The sequence below is a fragment of the Tinamus guttatus genome, unplaced genomic scaffold (assembly GCF_059628265.1).
Source record: "Tinamus guttatus ecotype Peru unplaced genomic scaffold, ASM5962826v1 Tinamus_guttatus_pri_ptg000602l, whole genome shotgun sequence".
NCBI lineage: Eukaryota > Metazoa > Chordata > Aves > Tinamiformes > Tinamidae > Tinamus > Tinamus guttatus.
The window spans coordinates 2,349,528-2,373,703 of NW_028289136.1; the positions used below are offsets into that span (position 1 = coordinate 2,349,528).

At 39.1% G+C, this 24,176-nt stretch overlaps 2 protein-coding genes across 14 annotated transcripts in view; one reads left to right on the plus strand and one right to left on the minus strand.

The window, feature by feature from the left end:
• The window catches only part of DLG2 (discs large MAGUK scaffold protein 2), a 946,755-nt gene that overhangs the window by 546,052 nt on the left and 376,527 nt on the right, over window positions 1-24,176 (minus strand). The gene's annotated exons all lie outside the window — the stretch shown is intronic.
• Window positions 19,060-21,631, plus strand: LOC148592418 (uncharacterized). Its single transcript, XM_088535013.1, has 2 exons — window positions 19,060-20,146; window positions 21,549-21,631. Exons 1-2 carry the CDS (start codon window positions 19,060-19,062, stop codon window positions 21,629-21,631), a joined length of 1,170 nt encoding a protein of 389 aa, XP_088391139.1.

Genomic DNA, 24,176 nt, shown 5'->3' on the forward strand with positions numbered 1-24,176 from the left:
TATTTATTATCGATAACTATTTCTGTTGGATTTCAAAGTAAAAGATAATGTAAAGGCAGAAGAACTATTTACTTTGGAGCACTTCTGATTTAATTAAAAGAAAAATGCAGTTTAATTTGAATGTATGAAACATTCATTCTAATTTGAATATAGTAAAATGTTTTGTTAATCACCTGAGAAAAATGTATGAAGGAGAGACAGCAAGAGTGAGTAAGGAAGAACCTAGTTAACAAATAAAAAATTTATACTGAAAGCATCAAAGCCAACTATAACTGTGTCTGGGTTTTGTTTGTTTGGTCAGTTGGTTTGTTGTGAATTGGGAGTTTTCCTGTTTCCTTTCTATTTAAGAATATCTACTAGTTTATAAAAATAAAGGACAGACTTTATATACATTCCACAAATTCATTTCAGACTTAAGTAACTGAGTATAGGCAATTGATTCTGTATTTAGATACTCACATTAAGAGAAGTTTATTTTAAGTAGAGAAGGGAAAATCACAATAGGCACCATGAAAATAGACATTCTATTTCTTAGTGTAAAACTCTAATCTCACTCTTAGTTTAGCTGCAACACATAACTGGTATGGTTTCCTTTCACAAAAGGAAAAAAAAATCTAAACAGGCTTTATTGGTAATTAATGAGGCATGTTTACACATTATGATCCATTAGGGCTTTTTTTTTTTTTTTTTCTGAGTTTAGTAAGAACATTACTCATGGCAATGAGGCTAGAGAGTGGAAAAAGTAATTAAACAGTAGATAGGAAACAGTTCAGCTCCAACTTTTCTACAAATATCCTAAAACTACCCATATCAGCAAGTTGTAGAAATGTTACCTTTTTTTTTTTTTTTTTCCCCTAGTGCTTGGAAATATTACCTTTGTTTCTGGGAATAAGAAAGCTGATGTGTTCTTTTTGTAAATACTAATCATTATTTCCAAAGTATACTCAAGAGAAATGGATGGCTTCTAACAATAAAGTATTTAGAAATTAAAGCATTCCTGTACTATGGGAGAAAGATGTGGCTGCCCAGAACTGCGTTGCTAGAGTGGAGCTGGGACAGATGAATCTTCTACTTATGGGAGAACTGACTGCAAAGCTTATCTTATTCCTCATGGATAATGTTATCACTCAGATTTATCTTAATGCACGTTTTCTCAAGTGCTTTCCAAGAGACATTGTCACTCCTTAAAATTATAGTCAAGGAAATTTCATTGCTATTGCTGCTCTAATAAATTAGCCAATTTAGTATGTCTTCTAGCAATTGAGTTACTTGTGCAGTGACTGCTGATTGCTTCAACTCCCGCAGTTTAATGGGTCTGTGACCATAATGACCTTGGAGCTATATCGTTCAAGGACCTCTAGCAGTCTCAGTCTCGGTGCAGAGAGAGAAGTGACTCAGCAGCTTGGTCTAAAGATTGGATTCATTGGGTTCCTGACTTCCAGCTTGACTTCCACAGCATCAGTCCTACATTTGAGCTGAAGCTCTCAACGTGCCCTTGGATATTTCAGGGAAGATGAGATACACTCGACTTGTCAAAGAATTCAACAAAAGCCTTAAAACATGGTGTTACACAGACTTGGGGGAGACTGCACATAAAATAAAATATCTCACATGCTCTTTGAAGTGGCAAAACCACTCTTGTATTACCCCTTTTGTAGTATGCTTGAGAAGAGTCTGACAGTCTTCAGGAGAAATAAAGCTCCCTAAGGGCTATTGCATATGACCACTGATTTAAGGAGGAGGTAGCTAAGGTAGATAAGTGGGCTGACCCTCTCACCCCCTCATCCACTAAGACCTTGAGTCTGTTACAGCAAGTTCTGCTAATAGTGCAAGGTACTAGTAAATTACCAATTCCCAGGGTCTTTTCACACACACACACAAAAAGGAACAGGGGGAGGGGGTTGGGAAATCCTAACGCTACCTAAAGTTTGCCCTGGTGAAGAAATAAAGGAACTATTTTTTGGTTGCATGTGGCAACTCTTAATGAGAACACAGTGAATCATCTGCTTCACTTCAGGAGAATGTATTTAAAGTGCAAACGTGTGAGTGCAACTTCTGACACTTCATCTTTTAGTGAAGGCAGGAGTTTTTAGTTGTTGTTTGCTTTGTTTGTTTGTTTTTTAATTTGAGGCTGCTTTGAGATTTCAGGAAATCTGCACAATATGATCACTTCCAAGCTTTACCCCAGGGACTCACTTCTCAGGTCAGAATACCCTAGATTCTCTTTTGCCGTTCACAAGAACTCTAGGGCCAATATTGAATGAGATGAAACATTCACCAAGATGTTACTAGAGGAAAAGAAATATAACTAGGAAGGTATGCTCATATTTTTATGTGAGGCAGCTCTTCGCAAAGTGTCAAAGAGTGAAAACTCTCACTGCAATCACCATTTTCACAGAGCCTGTCTGGTCATCTTGTTAGTTAGAAATAATACTGATTGTTTTCATATAGAGTCTGCATCTGTAGCCAGCATAATATTCATCTAACATACAAAATGCAGCAGATTTTAATTTATTTGAAGTGTCCATTTCTTGCACTGCTGATTCTATTCCTGTTTTTCTACAGATTGCAAACATTCAGGAAGATCTTATTTTGGATAATTTGAAAGAAAGCAGTTGCTGGAAGTATGTATTACAAATGATTTCTCAAGCATGCTAAAAGAACGTATTACAAATGCTTCCTCAAGTCTCCATTTGGCTTGATAAGTCTAAGGTAAATTCAGAGTCAAATTTGAAGATCTCATTTGCTTTAAATTAGTTGCTTGCTAATTAACTGATGATAATCAATATGATACCAAATAATAACTAGGATGTTACATAAACTGCTATTCAAGGACATTTATGATTTTTTTCCTAGGACTTAGCAATGTCTGACTTTCATAGGAAATCTAGAATAGTACTAGTAAATCAAATTATGTAATGGAATTAGAGAAGATTCTCCTGCAAATAGAAGTAGTTTCTACCCTTTCTTTCTAAGATCCTGTACAAAAAGTAAAGTGTTTAGTGCTTAGAAGTATAAATAATAAAATCCTATTACAAACAAAACATTTTATTTATCCGTACAACAACAGTGAAGTACCTATGCGATCCTATACAATAAGTGAAGTAACTATTCAAGATTCAAGTATAACAAGCGAGATCAACATTATCTATTACCATCAGACCAATAATCAAGAGTTTCTTACAATGGCAGAATTTCTTACATTTCTTTCACTAATGGAGAATTGCAACATGAAAATGTTGCAGTATATTTCATAATAATTTAATTAAGCTTCTCTCGACTAGTAACTAATCTACCTTCATTTCAGCAGATTTTATATCAACCTTTTGACCATTCTCCCTGTGTGGTATTTATGAGACATATGTGGTCACTATTATCATATTCCAACTTTTATCTTCCCAGTACAAGAAAGATATTGACCTACTGGAACAAGTCCACTGGAAGGTCACCACGTTGGAACAAAACTTGGAGCACATGAAAGTTTGCAATGAGAGCTGCGTTTATATAGCCTGGAGAAAAGAAGCAGGGAACTTAACTTTAAACTAACTGATAGGAGGTTATAGAAAAGAGAGAGAGAGATTTCTGACAAAAAGCAAAGAGTGAAAAGACAAAGGATCAACAGATGCAAACTGCAGCAAGGGAAATTCCAATTATGTATTATAAAAAATCCAAAAGGATAGTCCAAAACTATAACAGGTTGCCTAGTGAGATTGAGGAGCATCCGTCATTCAAAAACTGACTGAATAAGGTTCTAAACAACATGATCTAAGTCGGAAGTAACTTCAGAGCAGACCTACTTTGGACCAGATAACCTTCAGAGGTCCCCTTCAGCCTAAATTATTATGATTTTCAGAAAAAAAAGATAGTTTGAAAGATTAGGCTTAACTCTTTCTCTGGTAACATGCTTTTTGTTGGACAATTCGTCACTATAAAGCTAATGCATGTAGCCATAGATAGAAAACTTTCCATCTCCCCGAACTTTGCCTCTTGGTCTTCTTAATTAAGACGACAGATAACATACACAGCAACACATCAGCTGACCAGATTCTTAAAGAAATTAAATTATACATTAAAAGTATACATATACATTATACATTATGTGTAACTACTGAATACTTTTTTGTTGTTTTTTTTAAGAGTTTTTTAAGAATCTGAGTTTAAAATCAGAAAACATCCTCAACTTTCATTTATTGAGTCTATATCCTTTAAAGATATGCTTCTACAATAGCACCATTAGTAATCATGTCTTCCTGGCATAGCAAGATATTTGTAAAATTTTGTGATAGAAGAAAATTACAGATGAAGAAATATAAACCTCATCCCTTAGGGCATTGTTCTGAGTCACTGGAAATAGTGGCATGCAAATTTTTCTGACAATCTTGCCAAAATTAGGAAACAATGACAGATCATTTGCATACATTATATTCTGCTAAGTAAACATAAAACCAAGAAGCAGAAAAAGTCATAGACAGGCTCCTGCACAAAGAATTGTTTTTCTGAATAAAGTTTTAGATTTTTTTTTAACAGTTAATGAATACCATTGTGAAACATGAGCAAATTAATGAGCACACACCACTGCTTCTCAAGCAAGCCAAGGTCTCCTCAGAGAAAGAGTGGCAAGTCAAATATTTATAAAGCACATGCAGCATTTCCCTCAACTGCTAGATGACTGAAAGTCAGGTTCTTGTACATGATGTAGAGTAGAAATAAAAGCACTGCTAAAGCTAGAAACTTATGTCATCCGTGTTGTGGGACTTTGTATATTCCCTTCTGTGTTCATTCAGCATAGTGTACAGGTCTATTAGAGACTTTTCTAAGAAGAGAGCAGCTCAGGTAATGCTAATTCTTATGAACATTGCTGAGCTCTGGAGTTCAGTGACCAGCATTAGAGTCAGGACTCGCTGACTTTTGGGAAAATGTAAACTACTTCAACAGCAGAAATAAAAGGTGCTCAGAGAAATGAAGGATGGAAGCTCCTTAATATAGCTACAGAGCTCCACCTGAAACAAGGCAGCCCTAGCTGGGCTATAGAAATCTTGTCAGAAAGCGACAGTATGAAGAATCAGAAATCCCTTCACTGCAGTAGAGTCTCATCGTCCCTGCAAGACAAAGGGCACCTCCTTGGTGCAGACAACATTTAAATGCCAATTGATACTAGATCTGCGCAGGATACAGCCTCATGTTTTGGAATAATTAGTTTAATGAATTTATAGATTTGCCTGTTTGCTATCCCAATCTCTTCCATGGTGGAATAAACCCCCAAACTATTGGAACCTTTGGCACAAAGGTGGTATCACAATAATGCCGAAGAGTTTTATAGAGCACACCCACAAGAGCCTAGCAAGAAGGCTTCCACACAGGTTTAGCTGTTTGCATATCTCCAGAAGAAAACATTTCCCATGCTACAAGGAAGAACACTAGCTTCCCACAAGCACAATAATGAATGTTCCATCCATTTTTTCAAAAAAACATAAACATGAAAAAAGCGCAATACCAAGAATCCCTTCTTTACATCCACTGCCATCTAAATTACCCTATAAAAGCAATTTTACCTAGGTTAAATGGTGATGCCACTCTAAAGTTGCGGAGACAGTCCCAGAAAATCATATTTTTGTTTACAAATATTAAAATTGGAGCTAAGCATCTACTAACTTTAATAAAGATACTTGTGTTTTGGATATATTACTTCAAGTGAGCCTAAATAAAACAGCTGCTTTATTAGAACAAAACACATTTAAGAGACACAGAGGATGTACAGTAAGTGTTAAATGCTATTGGCATTCTGCTCATTTATAAAGCTTAATTTACATATATGCACCTACTTCCATTTTGTAGGCCCAAAGGTCAATTATTGCAAGCCTAATTAACATTTCACTGCCAAAAGCTATTAAGCTTATTTAGGCAGAAAGCAGTTTTGAACAACAGAGCATGATGACTAGGCGCTGTGTGAAAGGATGAGTAATAAAATTTAGGACCTGAAAAAACTGTCTCGTTTAAAATATTGTAGGTACCAAGGACACATAGTTTGACTTAATAAAATCAAAAGTAATAAAAATAACTGTTCTGTAGCACAACTCAGGGGGAAAGTATGTGAAACTCATTCAAATAAAAGAAGCTTGAAGGAGGTGCTCTGCAAAGTACAGAAACCAATGCATTCAGGTCCTGAACAGTGTAAGATGGTGTAGAGGATCTTCCAGAGGTAGATGCCTGTGTAGAGGTTACCAAGAAGATGGAACTGGACTCTTCACTGAGGTGTGGGGTGGGAGAAGAAGAAAAAGCAGTCATCAATTAAAACAAGGATGATATTAAGCACTGAAAAATGGCGTGCAGAGAGGCTATAGGATCTCAGTCCTTGGAAGTTTTCAAGATCCACCTGCGCGAAGACATGAGATCTGCTCTGCTCTGAATGGGAGGTTGGGACAGGAACCTCTACAGGCCCTTTGAACCTGAACAATTTTGAGGTTTTATGATATGTAAAACTAAAATCTTTCTAAAATTCCAATACTGAAACAGAATATATATGTATATACATACATATATATGCCAGTCTTGAAAATGGAAACCGTGGTTGTGTCATATCCTGTAAAGCACTTCTCAGAAGTGGATGATAAGCTCCATGTCTGAAAGAAGGAATAAAATCCAAAAGCCTGTATCTGAGAAATAGATCAAGGACTGGCCATTAAGGCAAATTAATTTGTATATATTCATAATAGTAATATTTTTATTGGCTTTTAAAATTCTGTAACAGCCACTGAAATGTCATGCAGCAGGAGAAAATGTGAAATGAAACTACTGAACAGTAAGCAATTAAATATGCGTATTTAGTCTTTTTACAAAAACAAAGTAAAGCTGAAATTAGGTCTGCATAGCTTTCCAATTCAAAGCCAATGCACAAATTAAAAATGAAAAAATGATCTGAATAACTGAACCAGTCCATGATTTTAAGAAAGTACAGTGGATGACTATTTGATCTTACCAATGAAAAAAAAAAGTTTCACTTTTAAATCTACATTTATATTGCTAAACAGGAAATGTATGTTTTATCTATTAAAAAATATACAGAAATTTTCTTATCTGAAAAGAAAGTTTATCTTATACAGTCTTATATTCAGCAACAAGCAACTAATAAAATATGCTCATTCTGATTTTAAATCCTAAGGTATGTCTGTAAGTAATATTCGGATTAATCTGTTAGGAATTTTATAATGGAATATATAAAACTGCACAGTAAGCATACGAGAGTTCATAAAAAATATATCATAAGATATAGTCCTTCTTCAGAAAGTTAGAATATGAAGATCTTTAGAAAACAAAGATTTCTAGTTCAATAGAAATTAAGATGTTACTGTGTACTTGCCCTAATTTTTATGGAAATTGAGTCTTTCTAAACTTAGTAGCATCCTGTGATGAGTGTACCAATTTGGCTGACAATAGTAACTGTCAAATATAAAATATTTACATTGCTGAAAAACCATTAGATAGGAACCACATGAAAAAATTAGCAGTATTAAATGGCATAAAAGCGTAGATTTATCAGGCAAGGAACTGGTTAAATGACAAATCTAAAAAGTAGTCAACAGTGGAGTAACATGATTTGCATGGGAATGTTTCTAATGTAGCCTTGTAGCTACAGAAGCATGTCCTGCACTACTGAATCATTTCTCTAAATGATTTGAAGTATATAAGAGCTTCTAATGAAAATTTTGGATGACAGAAGGGAGGGCATGGTTGAGAAATAATGAAGGCAGGGCATCATATGGAGCTGTTTAGGTCCATTCACTCAAGAGGAATGAGTTTCATCTGCTCAAATACAGCTGCCTGCTTGGTGGGTATGTGAGCTAGTTGTTCTACATTCTGTTGTCAGAGAGGAACAGGCAGTTTCAGATGCCTATGATAGATCAGATAAGCAACACCCTAAAAGTGTCTATTTCTCTCTGCTGATCATAGAGAAAGCACAAGTGAACTCACGATGCAGATGAAATTACTCAATATAGTTTTAGCATAAATAATTTATGTGTTTAGGAATAAAGATAATAAGGAAGTTCTACAGAAAGATGAACTGCATACCAGAAAACAGTAGAAAGGAGAGAGGGCTTGTGGCGAAAAAAAAAAAAAAAAAAAAAAGAAAGAAAGAAATTTAAGCCCAGGATATACATTCGAATAGCAAGAGATCCAAAGAATAGCAAAGGGCAATCCAGACTAGATTTTAATTCAGTAGAGAGTACCATAACAGTAATGTGAGTGGCTGCATTTTACTAAGGATGTTGTAGGACAAGGGACCTAAAGAAAGAAAAGAAAGAAATGATTCAAAGCCAGGAAACAAACAAAACAAAACAAAAAGCCAACTTTCTTCCAGTAAAGGGCTAAAAAACTCAAGATGTGTGATTTTTAATCTGATGATTGAGCAGCGACTTGAATGCAGGGTTTAATATAGTAGAAAAAAGCCATAACAGAAACCACAGGCCATAAACTAATGCCAGACAGCTTTGCACTGGAAACATGGAATGGTTTAATAGCGGAGGTGAGTGGCCATTGAAACACACTGCCAAAGTGATGGGTTCTCTATTGCCCAATACTTTCAAGACTGAATACCTTTCTGAGAAATATACTTCCATGAAATACAAGAGCATTTTAGTCCAGGGTAAATTGCTGGCTTTAGGAAACATAACAGAGAGAAACAGATACTTTTAAATGCCTATTCAGACAAGTAACACCCTAAAAGCATCTATTTCTCTCTTAAGGAAACAGTCTTCATATAAGCCCTCCTGGTCTTAAGCTCTCTAAACCATTTTTCATGTGTATTTATGGATGGAGAATAAAGTTGAGACAAGTACATGTGTAAAGCTTTCCTTCTGGCAAAAGACCTAAGTGATGCCAAGTCACTGAATTTACATATGCACACATCCCTTTCCAAAGGAATTTTCAAAAGTCCATTTAAAAAGACTGATGAACCAGAATTTAGGATGATAAGCCAAAATGCCAAGAGCATAAAAGCACAATGAAGACCTGTAATGAAGAATACAGATGGATATAAGCATTAGAATACGTGAGGAAAGGATGCAAAGGTACATGAGGGATAGTGAGAGGAAGAGGACTCTCAGTAACCTACTCAGAGCCAAGAGAATCCTGATCCATGGGGAACGCTGTCTGGGAAACCTGGAGGCTGCATACTGGAGAGAACATAGGTCTGGACCAGCTGCCAGAGACACTTACATATGAATTTATTAGGGTCATGATAAATGGGGCCAAGTCTAGTTGGAGGCCCTGTGGCCAGTGGTGTGCACCAGGGACCAGTACCGGGCCCAGTACTGTTCAACTTGTTCCTCAATCACTTGGACAAGGGGACAGAGTGCACCCTCACAAGGGCACTTTGTTTGTGAATGATACTAAACTGAGTGGAGCGGCCAACGCTCCTGAGAGCTGTGCTGCCATTTAGAGGGATCTGGACAGGTAGGAGAGTTGGACAGAGAGGAACCTCATGAGGTTCAACAGGGACAAGGCCCTGAATGTAGGGAGGAATAACACCAGGCACCAGAACAGATTAGGGGTTGACCTGCAGAAAGCAGCTCTGTGGAGAGGGATTTGGGAGTCCTGGTTGACAACAAGTTAACCATGAGGCAGCAATGTGCCCTTGTGGCCAAGAAGGCCAATGGGATCCTGGTCTGCATCAGGAGGAGCGTTGCCAGCAGGTCGAGGGAGGGGATTCTGCCCCTCTGCTCAGCTCTGGTGAGGCTGCACCTGGAGTATTGGGTGCAGTTCTGGGCTCCCCTGGACAAGAGGGATATGGAGCTTCTAGAGAGGGTCCAGCGTAGAGCCACGAATATGATTAAGGGATTGGAGCATCTATCGTGTGAGGAAAGGCTAAGCGAGCTGGGCCTGTTTAGCCTGGAGAAGAGAAGACTGAGAGGAGACTTCATCAACATGTTCAAGTACTTGAGGGGAGAATGTAGGGAGGATGGGGTCAAACTCTTCTCAGTGGTGGCCAGTGACAGGACAAGAGGTAATGAGTACATGTTGAAACACAGGAAGTTCCATCTCCACATGAGGAAGAACTTCTTTCCTGTGAGGGTGACAGAGCCCTGGAACAGGCTGCCCAGAGAGGTTGTGGAGTCTCCTTCTCTGGAGATCTTCCAAACCCAGCTGGATGCCACCCTGTGCCCCGTGCTCTAGGTGTCCCTGCTTGAGCAGGGGAGGTGGACTAGATGATCTCCAGAGGTCCCTTCCAACTTCAACCACTCTGTGATTCTGTGATTGTGTAATAATTGGCATCACCGAAGTGCCTATGGGGTCTAGTGTTTTTGATTTTGAAGCAATTCAGCTTTAGGAATAATTCCAGGAATCATGCTGCTTGCATTGATTTTAATTCCTTGGTCTGACCTTTATCTGTTTTTAAAAGCCTCAACTAAGCCTTAATCATTCACTGTGGTTGTCTGGCAGTACTTTATTTTACCTATATAAGAATCTTTTTGTTTTGTTATACATTAAAGAGTAATTTTTTAGGGTGTTGCACTAGAATTTAGCCATGCTGCTCTAGCTAAAAATTATGGACAGCTGTATCATTCCAGTCTTGAAACGTATGCTCAGTGTGCATACACCTTCAGTATGCACCAGCATGAAAGTGCTATACAACTGAATTCAGTCATGTGATAGTCAACAGGGCTGTTCAGTCATCTTGCTCAGGTACGTTTGTAATGTCATCACATTAGACCCCCTCTGATTTATTTGAGCTTCAGCAGCACTTGCTAACTCTGGTGCAAAAGTCTCAGCTTGCTGCATCCTGCCAAACCTGTCTGGTGGCATTACCTTGGAGATCCTCCATGCATTTGCATTGGAGAAGACTTATTAGATCAATCACAGCTTTGCCTAAGTAAGCAGAACTATCCAGGTCCAGAATCCCTAGCTTTGGAGCTATTGTGTTAGTGGCTGCACAGCCCAGAGGTTCTGGGAAATGTCAAGTTCCATTACAGCCCCAGCAAAGCTGCCATGAGAACAGCTAGAAGGATTTCTGGGATTTCAGCACTAGTTTCCCACTGTTCCTTCAGAAGACATACTACCACCAATGCGGCTGGGCTGTGTAAAAGGGCATTTTTGAATAATGGGCCCCTTCTCTGATGCATCTCCCAGCTGCAAAGGAGTCATCATGAAAGAAGAAAGATCCCCAAGAATAGCTGTGGGAATACAGATGGTGATGACCTCTGTTCACTAGGTGGAAGCCTTCCCTCTAATCAGTGCTGATCTGCTGCCTGATGAGCCCAGGACAAGGAGAGCATCATCATTCTGGACACAGTCTTTGCTAAAAAAAAAAAAAAAAAAAAAGTCAATTGCATTTTGTGAAAAAGTAGGAGTTTTGATCCTGGTGTCCTGGGTAATACTGATTTAAAATTCAAATTTCATCACTTGATTTTCCTGCCAGTTACACTTATTTTTACTTCTTATTATGAGCTATATACAGTGTTCAAATTGCTGATTGATTCTCCTTCAGATAGCTGCTGGATGCATTTCAGTGGTGGGAGAAGTGTTCTCCATATACTTTACTTTATTACATATACTCAGTTCTCATGCTGATGCCATCACGTGATATACTGTGTATCAACTCACAGAGCCAAAGGAAAATATAGATTATATTGTGTGTGCTAGGAGATAGCCAGGCAGGAGAAAAGAAAAAAGTATGATTTAGATTTTGCAGGAATATTAAAATTCTTCATTCTAATGGAAATGATGAGAAAAGTTAATGATGAGATGAATCATGTGCTCATGTAGTTTTTCTATTTTCACTCTTTTCTCTTTGTGTTCATTACATGGATTGACTAGTGGGAATCCTGAGACACTAATACAAAGAGTTTCTTTCTTTTGTGAGTACTGAAAAGTAAAGTCTGCAAAGACAGGAGACTGAATAAGCGCTCTAGGTTCGTGTCTCTCCAACCCTGCAACCTGTGCTTCCAAAGATAACCCATTCCCACAGAAAGCCTCAACACTCCTTTCCCTGCCTAGTGTAACTGCTTGCCCTTTGCACTGAATGCCTAAGATGCCCCTGGTACAAAATAGACTAATTTACTCTTAGTTTATCAAATCTCTTTAAGAATCCTTTTCCCTGACTCTCATAAACCTTCCCTTTAAAGTATATGCCAGATAATTTTATGTATCTTAGGCTGGTATAAGAAAAGTGTATTGGTTTACAGCATCACACCTTAATATATATATATCATATATATATATATATATATATATATATGAATTATAACTGTAATCCTTCATATTGCAGGATCAGAAAGTGGTATTTATAATAGGCAACATTCTTTATAGGTAATATTCTTTTGTAAAGCACTCTGGCCATTAAATCTGAAATTAGCAGACATAGCAAATACATTTAAAAAAGGACAAATTAAGTTTATGATCTCAGAAATGGTTTCAGTGGTGAGAAATATATAGCATTAAGGCTAAAAAACAAAGGCATGTATAAATATATGCATGTGTGTGTGTATATATATATATATATATATATATATATATATATATAAAAGAACTGCAAGGAATACAGATAAAAACAGAGGAGGTAATTAGATAAAATTCACTATACCATCTGGATAATGTTTGACATGAGTGAAAGCAAACATAGATCTGAAGTAATACGTTTTTCCCGTTATAATTACATATAATACTTTATATCCAGTATAATTAAAACTTCCGTAGCTAAGGTTGATTTCTAATTTCTATTCTATTCCACACTTTCCCAGCTGCTTGTAACATTTTTTTTTATTCCCTTTTTATTCCCCTTATCACCTATGTAATTATTGTATAGAAACCATACTAAATGACCAGAAAGATCTGCTTTTTTATTTTCCACCCTTATTTTCCAATCTCAGCTACGGGTTTTAGAAGCCCCATATTTTTGACTAGTGGCACTGAAAGGGGAATCCTGGATTCACCCAGAGGTGACTGATGCCCTACATAGACTAAAGGCTGAATGCAAGTTGCTGTAAATAAAGTTCCCTCATGATAGGGAAGCCCTGAAAAGTGCAAAAACTTTATTTGCACAACTTGGAACAGGGAGCTTTAGTATATAAGTTAGCATGGCACAAGACTAAGAAGCTATATCATTAATTTAATCTTGAATTCTCCCTAAAATGAATATTAAATAACTCTTCTTCATAAGTTCCCCCAATATGTACAACAGCAATAAATCAGTCATATTTTAATTGACTTAGCCCTTGAGGATTATTTATCTTGTGGTTTTTATGAACTCCCTTACAGCATTCAGAAAATACAGCTAGGCATTCTGAACTTCTCAGTGTTAAAAACTCTAGATGAGATATTATAGTTAATCAAAATCTTACTCAGACAGAATGACAAATACTAAGCAGAAATCACCAATTTGCTGCCTATGAGGCACTGCGGAGTACTTTGATATCTTGTCAATATAGAGCCTACGATGAATATTGCTCTTTGAACATTTCAGTGGATATTACTGCATGTATTACTCCTGTGTCAAATTTGGACACTACATACTGCATAGCGTATTCAGAGGCACTGAAGAATATATGCATATCAATGCAAGAATAAAATAATAATCAATTGGATATCTGTAGAGCTATAATCAATGTAAAACTTACTTAACTTTGTTACAGCTATTCAACTGACAAAAAAAATCTTGTAAATATTAGTATTTATGAGGAATGATAGCACTTGACTAAGTAATCAGAAGGTATCAGAATCAGAATAGTAACATTTTGCTGTGGAGGCCTGCTTTGGAGACGGAAGTGCTGAATGCCTTGGTAGTGGACGATTGACCACAAGGACGAATGTCTTATCAGCAAGGAGCAAAGCAGGAAAAGGAGGAGGACAACAACAGCATGTGGAATGTCTTGTCAGCAGATGAGGAACAAAGCAAGGAAAAGAAGATAACCACAACTGCACGGCTGGCAAGATGCTGATTGATTGTAATCTTTGCAACACTTGTGTTAAAAGAGTATAAAAGGAGTTGGTTTGAGAATAAAGTTGTCTCACTCTGCATCCCAGACTGAGTCCGTTCTTTCACAAGGTGCAACAAATGGCGCCCAACGTGGGGCACGAAGACTAGCTCTCTCTTGGCTGCACCGCCCAGCTGAACTCCCGGGATTCACGCTGAAAGGAAGCGTAAGGATCACGCTGAAAGGAAGCGTCCTTTGTGTGCACACCAACACCTCTTGAAAGGAAAGAGGTAAGCAGCTGGGGACTATGGGGCTACACTTAACGAAGGAACAAAAAGATGTTTTAGAAGCCTTTTCTAAGATCTTAAAACAACAGGGCAAGAAATTAGATGAGGAAGATCTACAAAAGGTTCTTGCATGGGCTTCTAAAAACGATCCCTCCGTGAACAGTAGGAACGTATTTGATACGGAGAAGTGGGACCAAATTGGGGTCCGATTATGGGACTGTGCCACTCGCGGTGATAAGGCTGCTGCTGGCCTGTTGCCACAATGGCGAGTTGTATTCGAAACGCTGAAATCTCACAGTGGGCCGCAGTTGAACACAAATGACGGAGTCGAGGCTCCTGCCTTCCCCTCCGCGCCTCCATTACCTCAATCATGTCCTGATGAGAATCAGGAAACAAAATGCGCTACAAAAGCCTTCACGGTACAGTCGCCTGATGACCAGGACGATAATCCTTTTGACCCGGGTCCTATTAACCCTGAGAAGGAACCAGACCTATACTCCCTGGATCTGCATGATAAATGGGCTTCAGTAAAACGAGGAGCAAAACAGGCGGGGGATGTGGACATGCTGAAAGCCTTCCCCGTTATCTATGCGCCAGACCAGAATCCACGCTGGGAAGGATTGTCATACAATCTTATTAAGGACGTGCGGCGCACGGTGACAGATCACGGCCTTGGCGCACCATATACCACCCACCTTATACAAACTCTTTGTGATTCTTCGGTTTTTACTCCTCACGATTTTAAAACTTTGTTTCGCCTGATTATGACTGATATGCAATATACGATGTGGGAATCGAAAATGAGAGAGCTTGCTCGAGGACAGGGGGAGGAAAACCAGCGCCAGTCAAAAAGAGGTCCTTTACGGACTGTTACTGTGGACATGCTAATGGGGGAGGGTGACCACAGTGCCACAACAGCACAAGCAGGAATTCCCCCTGAGGGCCTGCAGCAAGTTAAGGCACTTGCTCTCCGCGCCCTTAAGGCCGTCCCGGAGGCTGGTAAACAACGACAGCCTTTTGTTACCATAAGACAAGATGCGAATGAGCCTTACATGAAGTTTTTAGATAGGCTTAATGAGGCTCTGGAGAAGCAAATTGATAATGAACAAGCACGAAGCTACATTTTTAAACAACTAGCAATTGAGAACGCTAACCCTGATTGCCAGAGAGTTTTGCGAACACTAAAAGATCCTACTGTTGATGACATGCTGAAGGCGTGCATTAACGTCGGCTCTAAACTGTATGAATGTTCTCTGATGGCCGAGACGTTTGCAACAATGTCTATGAAAAATCCATGCTTTGCTTGTGGCCAATTTGGTCATATCCGTAAATACTGTCCAAAAAGGCAAGCAAACAGAGGAGCACCTGGAATATGTCCGCGCTGTCACAAAGGACGACACTATGTTAATCAGTGTCGATCAAAATTTGATAAGGAAGGTCAACCATTAGCCCCTTCGGGAAACTTCAAGCGCAGCGCGGCGAGGGGTCGCGCTGTGACAGCAAATCACCCCTCAGAGCGGCCTCACCAGGAAGCAGCCGCCGCTTGTGCGCCAGCACAGGGGGCAGCGCCGGTGTGGACCTGGCCACCACAATAGAAGTGCTAATTACTGACACATCAGTTGTGCTAATTCCAACTGGTGTCCATGGCCCCCTGGGGCGAGGAATGGCAGCACTATTGATTGGGCGATCTTCAACAACAAGACAAGGGCTGTTTGTGTTACCTGCAGTTATCAATGCAGATTTCAAAGGAGAAATAAAGATAATGGTATGGACTCCGATACCACCCTGTACTGTGCCAGCGGGGAGCCGAATAGCACAATTAGTATACTTTTTACCACAGACACCAAATGCTGCAAAAACTAAATGCAGCATAGGCTCTTTTGGGTCCACGGGACAACCAGAGATTTTCTGGACTCAACAGATAACTATGAACCGCCCACAGATATCCTGTACACTACAATCAGGAGTGATAAAGTTTAATGCACAAGGAATTTTAGATAGCGGAGCGGACGTTACAGTGATCGCTGCCTCGCAATGGCCAAACAGTTTACCCCTAGTGAATGCGCATACATTGCTTTCGGGAATTGGTGGGCAGAGTACCCCAATGCAAAGCGAAAGCTTGATAAATATTATTGGTCCGGAAGGGAGAACCGCAACCATTAGACCATTTATATTGCCTGGATCCGTTACCCTGTGGGGGAGAGACTGTTTGAGTCAATGGGGCATGCAGTTAAGTACGGATTTTTCTTAGGGGCTACTATCCAGCAGCAGGTCCAACCCTTGATCTGGAAAACAGACAAGCCGGTATGGGTGGATCAGTGGCCCCTTCCACGAAATAAACTGCTGCAGTTACACAAGTTAGTAGAGGAACAATTGCAAGCTGGACATATAGTTCCTACTACAAGCCCCTGGAATACACCAGTTTTTGTAATTCAAAAGAAAAATAATTCCTGGAGATTTTTACATGACCTTAGAAAAATCAATGAGGTCATTGAAGATATGGGAGCCTTACAGCCTGGACTCCCTTCTCCAGCGATGTTACCTCAAACATGGACTTTGATCATAATAGATTTGAAAGACTGTTTCTTTACCATTCCACTTGCACCACAGGATGCACCTCGGTTTGCATTTTCTGTACCTTCCATCAATGCTATGGAACCCCATAACAGATATCATTGGAAAGTTTTGCCACAAGGCATGAAAAATAGTCCTACATTATGTCAACAATTTGTGGCAGCAGTCTTAAGTCCAGTACGGAAGTATTTCAACAATGTCCTCATCTATCACTATATGGATGACATATTGATTGCTGCAGAGCAAAAGGAAACAGCACAAGAGGCTCTGCGTCAGATTACGCGAGCAGCATCGGCTGCAGGATTAAAAATTGCAGAAGATAAAGTACAGGAAACTCCGCCTTGGCGATATTTAGGCTGGAGAATTTCTGATCATCAAATTCGACCACAATTATTGACTCTAAAAACAGACATAAAAACTTTAAATGGTCTTCAAAAACTTTTGGGAACTATTAACTGGATCCGTCCCTCCCTAGGGATTTCCACGGAGGAATTACATCCTCTATTTAAGCTTTTAGAAGGAGACACAAGTTTGACATCCCCAAGGAAGCTTACCCCTCCTGCGCAAGCTGCACTTGACAAAGTTGTGAACAAATTAACCACTCAGACTGTTCACAGACGAAAGCAGAACTATCCTATCAGTCTTTTTGTTTTTTATTCTAGCTTCCAACCTTATGGCCTGTTAGCACAATGGATACCACAGGATGCATGTCCGTTAATAATCTTAGAATGGGTGTTTCTACCTCATAATTTTGGCAAAACGGTCACCACTGCTATTGATATGATTGCAATGGTTATTCAAAAAGGAAGAGAGCGTTTGATGTTTCTAGATGGCACAGAGCCTGATATTATTTATTTACCGCTCAGTACAAAACAATTAACCTTTTTGACTCACCAGTCTTTTGTTTTTCAGTGTGCCTTGGCAGATTATCCAGGACAAATAAGTATCCACTTTCCAGGACATAAAATCATACAGTCTTTTAACTCTCTTTCTCTATTACCGGTTTCCCATTTGAGCCTTACGCCAATACCTGATGCTCTTACAGTATTTACTGACGGCTCAGGTAGGACAGGGCGTGCAGTTGTAGTCTGGAAAAATGATGAAGGGCATTGGGAGAGCGACGTACATGTTGTCACAGGCTCACCACAAATAGTGGAATTATCAGCGGTCGTCCGCGTCTTTACGCGATGGCCCTCTGCAGTTAACATTATAACAGACTCTGCCTATGTCGCAGGGTTAGTCTCTAGATTAGAACACTCCTTTTTAAAAGAGGTTTCAAACGAGACCCTCTTTGCGCTTCTCTGGAAGCTCAGATGGCTATTAAACAGAAGGATTTATCCATACTTTATCCAACATGTACGCTCGCACACCTCACTGCCTGGACCTATTAGCGAAGGTAATGCTCAAGCAGACAGCCTTGCAGGAGCTGTAGTTCTACCAGATCGCTTTGCACAAGCACGTTTGTCGCATGATTTTTATCACCAAAATGCAAAAGCGTTACGGAGGTCGTTCCAATTGACTCAGGAACAAGCTAGACAAATCATACAGTCATGCCCAGACTGCCAACGCATTTTACCAGTACCATCCATTGGAGTAAACCCTCGTGGTCTTTCTGCGCTTGAAATTTGGCAATCAGATGTAACTCATATCCCTGAATTTGGTAGATTTAAATATGTGCATGTTTCTGTTGATACCTTCTCATCCTGTATCTATGCTTCTGTACATACAGGTGAGAAGGCCAAAGATGTATGTCGACACTTTATGATGGCCTTTGCAATGTTAGGAGTGCCAAAAACTATAAAAACTGACAATGGTCCAGCTTATATAGCACAAAAAACACAAATATTCTTTCAACAATGGGGAATCCAACACATCACAGGTATCCCCCATTCACCCACAGGCCAAGCGATTATTGAGCGTACGCATGGCACCCTTAAGAATATGCTACAAAAACAAAAAAAGGGGAGCGTAGGGTTATCCCCACAGGAACGCATAGCAAAAGCTTGCTATGTGTTGAATTTTTTAAATTACTGGACAGAAGAGGGACCCCCTATATACCGACATTTTGATTCACACAGACAACACAAAGTTCAGGAAAAAGCCCAGGTTGTAGCCAAAAACCCACAGACGAATCAGTGGGAAGGGCCTTTTCCTTTAATAACCTGGGGTAGAGGATATGCTTGTGTTTCTACAGGCACAGGGCCAAGATGGGTACCTGCTCGATGGATCAAGCCTTTCTTATCACAGTCATCATCATCATCTGCACCGTGACATCACCCACACCGCAGTGGATGCCACCCCAGCCTAAAACTAACATATGGGTAACTCTGGCCAATCAAACGGGACAGGATACGTTATGTTTGTCATTATCTAGTCCAGGAAATCCTTTTGTAACCTGTCTGGTAGGACAACCTGTTGATGATTGGCAGGTTCCCCTCGAAAGGCGTCCATATATAAATGATAAACCAACTGACATAGTTGATAAGTGGAATAATTGGGTCCCATGGTTTCCAAAAATGAATATAGAGCCACAAGAGCTAGATTTGTTAGGATCAGTAAAAATGGATTATTGCGTGTATCTTAACTATACAGATGGATGGGCTAACTGGAAAGAAGTATCCCCTCCTCTCCCAGGATACAAAAGACGAGATCCAAAGGATCCGGAGCCACATAAAATACAATGGCTGAATGCTACCCTACCGGAGTATAGAAATGCCACTGCATGGTGCAACTATACTGCCGCAAAATTAACCTTATCTGGTAGATACCCACTCAAATTACCAAAGGGCCTATTTCTAATTTGCGGAGATCGTGCCTGGCCTGGTATCCCCTCTCGCGCATGCGGAGGACCATGCAGCATTGGAAGGCTGACTCTATTAACACCCAACATTTCAATGATTAATAACCATAGAAAACGCCCCAAGCGCGCCATACACGCTTTTCAATCTGAGTGTGATGACCAAGTAACATTTTGGAACACTGCAGAAATCGTATCAGCATCTATATTTACACCCGGGGTAGCATCAGGGAAAGCGCTAGTAACCTTAAATAGGCTTGGTTGCTGGCTGGCAAAACAGACTAATGCTACTTCCCTGGCACTGAGTGGGCTATTGCTAGATGTTAATTCTGTTAGGCATGCTTCACTTCAAAATAGAGCTGCTATAGACTTTTTGTTATTAGCACAAGGCCATGGGTGTCAGGATTTTGATGGACTCTGTTGCATGAATTTATCTGACCATTCGGAATCCATCCATAAAAGCATTGAAAATTTACAAAAAGGAGTGCAGAAGTTACATCAAGACGATGGTCTCAATATTTTGGGGAATCTTTTGGGGAATTTAGGATTAGCTACGTGGATTAAGGGATCATTGCAAATAGGTTTGATGTGCTTGATAATCTTTCTTTGCCTTTTAATTTGTATCCCATGTTTGTTAAAAACAATTCAGTGCTTAGTAGACCGTGCCTTGAAACAGGTATTCTTCATAAATAAAGAAGGGGGAGATCGGGGGATCTCAAGGACAGACTCGAGAGTGTTGGTGGACAGACCTTGGGAAAAGGACACTATTATGCTTGTTGGAATCAAACCATGGGAGTAAATGCAACAAACTAAACAATCTTTTGCTTAGCCATATTAACGCAAAGTTTCTAATTATTGTATTAACTGTATTTTGTTCATTTGTACTACCTGTATGTTGTACTAACTGTATTTTGTTTATTGTTAGTGTATCTGCCTTGTTTCTTATTATGTGTTCAGTGCTTGATTGATAGATCCTTTAACCAAGTTATGGCTGTTCAGCTAAAAACAGCTATGGCAATACCACAAACAAATAAAGAAGGGGGAGATGTGGAGGCCTGCTTTGGAGACGGAAGTGCTGAATGCCTTGGTAGTGGACGATTGACCACAAGGACGAATGTCTTATCAGCAAGGAGCAAAGCAGGAAAAGGAGGAGGACAACAACAGCATGTGGAATGTCTTGTCAGCAGATGAGGAACAAAGCAAGGAAAAGAAGATAACCACAACTGCACGGCTGGCAAGATGCTGATTGATTGTAATCTTTGCAACACTTGTGTTAAAAGAGTATAAAAGGAGTTGGTTTGAGAATAAAGTTGTCTCACTCTGCATCCCAGACTGAGTCCGTTCTTTCGCAAGGTGCAACATTTTGCCACAAGTTTTAATCAGAAGGCTGCCACAATTGATATCCATTGTTATTTTAATTACAGTACTCCAAACCCAGCAAAAGTAGGAACACACCAATGCAACAAAAAAGGAATTGCTTGCGCGACAGATGAGCAACGACGATAATTTGGGAAGTTACAATTTTCATCAAAGCTTAAAGTAGAATTTATCAGAAAGATGAAAACATCAAATATTCTCTACCAGTGGGCAGTTAAATTGAGTAAATAAATAGTGTGAATCTGATTGGAAACATTTAACAAGATTTTGCTGAGAATTTCCAATGAAAGTTACATTTATTCAGCACGTTTTAGCAGATATGACATGGGATAACATAGTTGGTATGCATGCTTTTGAAATTATTAGACCAATTTTCATTACCAGTCACTGTAGATGTTTGCTTATTGAACACTAGAAATGGTTTATTCTGGTTCATGTTCTGCTTCAGTATATAATTTGATGTCAGAATCAGTATTGATTTTTGGTGAAACCCCTCTTTCACAACATGCCTTCTCTCAGGTCTGCTTAATCACATCACCAGGTTGAAATACATATCTTGTTTGCCAAGCTGAGCTAAAATAACTCAGCAATTCTGCTCTGTTCCAGCTAATGGGGTGAAATACAGGGGTGGGCAGAAGAAGCTGCTGATGGTCAATTTGTCTCTGTTAGCGGCGGGTGAGGGGACCTAGCTCGCTATGGCTTAGTGGTCACACAAACTCTTATAAATCTGAGCTGTACACTAGGATTTCACTTCTCCTGAGCACTGGCACATACCCATGGTGCCCTCCAGGATAGTCTGCTGGGAACCAAGATAAGAAACCAAGTATTTGCTAGGTAAATACTGAACTCAGTACAGTTCTCTAAAGACTTTTGGAACACTCTCATCATGTCCAAATGACCAGACTAGAAGTAGCCATCAGTTGGAAGGTCATCTCTGCATAGGTCAGTATGAAATATATAAGCTTTGTGCCAGTGATGACTAGGTTTAAGTGAAGAGTTTATACACTCCACTGAATCCATTTTAGTAGGCCTCGCAAAAGTTGTGATTACGCTAACACAGAAATGTCTGAACTATTTATAGTTCTTTCACACTGAATACCCAAGGGCCCGTAAAAACATGGCCTTTAAACTCTGGGATCTTCCTGCATCTCCATACACATCTGACACCTGGTACATCTGAATTTAAAATTGGAGGTTCAAAACATTAAACTGAATTAGACCTGGATTCCCTTTCAAGAGGATGAGACACCCCTCATTTAGAGTCTTATATCCTCTGCTTTTCTTCAGGATGAATTGTGAGAGGATTGAGAAGCAGTCTTCACAACATGTGTCCTACAAACGGTTTTTCATTTTTAAACAGTCATTGTCATCTTTTGTTCCGCCTTCTCCTGGGACATTTGATTTGACATTCAGGGAATCACAGCACCAACAGAGGCTGCAGGCACTTAAATACTTAAATATAATGGCGTAATAGGTAACTCACTCTCGATGCTGCCTCTTCATGTTTCTCCCTACAGTCATAAAAGCAGCCACATTCTCTTGCATTAAAGAAAAAAAAAGAAAGAAACAATAAACCTAAGAAATGCAAAAGCACAAGTATGAGCAAAAAGAAAAGCCACTCCATCCTTATGAATCTAACCCATTTTGTTCTTTAGTTACTCTCCTCCAAATTATGTTTGCTTGTTAGTGCTACAGACAGCCTAGGCATGTTAAATACATATAGCAACATGTACATATATATATGTATATGTATACATGCAAGCACAAACAATCTTGCTGTTTTGTGTACAAGCAAGATCATTCTGTGCTTTGCAACTTACAAAAAGATTGGAAAGGAGAAGTGCCTTTACTAGTGAAATCAGGGATCAGAGCCTTGGCCAAAAGATACATTTAGGTAGGCATCTTTAAAAAAAAAAAAAAAAATGAAAGAACATTTTCTCTTTCCCCTTTCACCTTCTCTTTCACTAGCAGCTGAAGTAATCTGGACTGTCATATCTTTGCCAAACTTTTACATTTCCATATAACAACTCTTCATTTTATTTGAAATTCTCAGATCTGTAAATGAATTTCTGACAGAGGAAGAAGGTTTCCTCAACCTAAGCTCTCAATAATGACGTTTGACATGCTGGAGACAACTGTTTCACACATTAGATTAGGCGACTTACATTAGTTAGGTCCTAATAATATCAAGTCTTTAATCACTTAGTTTGCCAATTTCAAATCCACAAAACTGGCTTCTGGATGAAGTCCAGGTCACAGTTTTCAAAAAGGATAGTTTTGCTTGCTATTTTTTTCTTTTCCCCATTAAATATCTTCCAAGAAGCAAAATAACAGGGTGAAAGCTCACCAGTATAAGCCTCTGGGTTACTACAGGTTATTACTCCTTCTATCAGATCAGGTAAAGTATCAGGTGAAGATAGTAAGGGACCAAATGCAAGTATGACCCCTTCCATAAGAGTGAATATGTCGACCTAAGTCACTCTTTTACCGTATAAGCAGAGACCAAATTGCCTTTTTGTTGTGTGGAAACATTTCAACACTAAATATTCAACAGAAAGGCAGCCTAACTTTGGAATCATGAACTGCAAGCCTTTGGAGACACATGTCTAAAGCACACACTCCTGTATTTAAGATTGAAAAAAAAAAAAGGAAAATTTCTCCTGTCTTACACCACCACCCTTTTTCATAAGTAATGTAATATCCTGGGCTATTCAGTCACATCAAATACGAGAAATTCTGGTTTTATTTATATGAATCCTCTTATATTCCTTAAATATGCTTACAGGACAGTGTCATATAGAGCATAATTCTAAAATTGTGAAAAAAAAAACACAATCATTTTACTCACATTGATCTAAGAACATATTACAATTGCCTCTTTCCTTACATTGATATAGACTGGTCATGAAAGCAATACAGAAAAGAAAGATCATGTCAAGGGTATACATTTTCATGTACTCTTAAGAAGTTTTTAGAAGATATTATGTCTGTTTGGGGTTCTTTAACTCAATGTTGCTAAAGAAACAGAGACAGATTTTTGGATAATGAATTCTTTGGGTTACTGAACCAGAATATGGGATGCCTGGTCATGTTTACAGTTAGAAGGCAATCTGTCTTATGACATCTGAAAATTCACAGAACAGCAGGAAAAGAAAAATGTTCAGAACATATTGATTTTCAAAAAAGTCCGTCTGCAGGAATCCAATGAGCCTGCATTTACAGAGCCAATTTTTT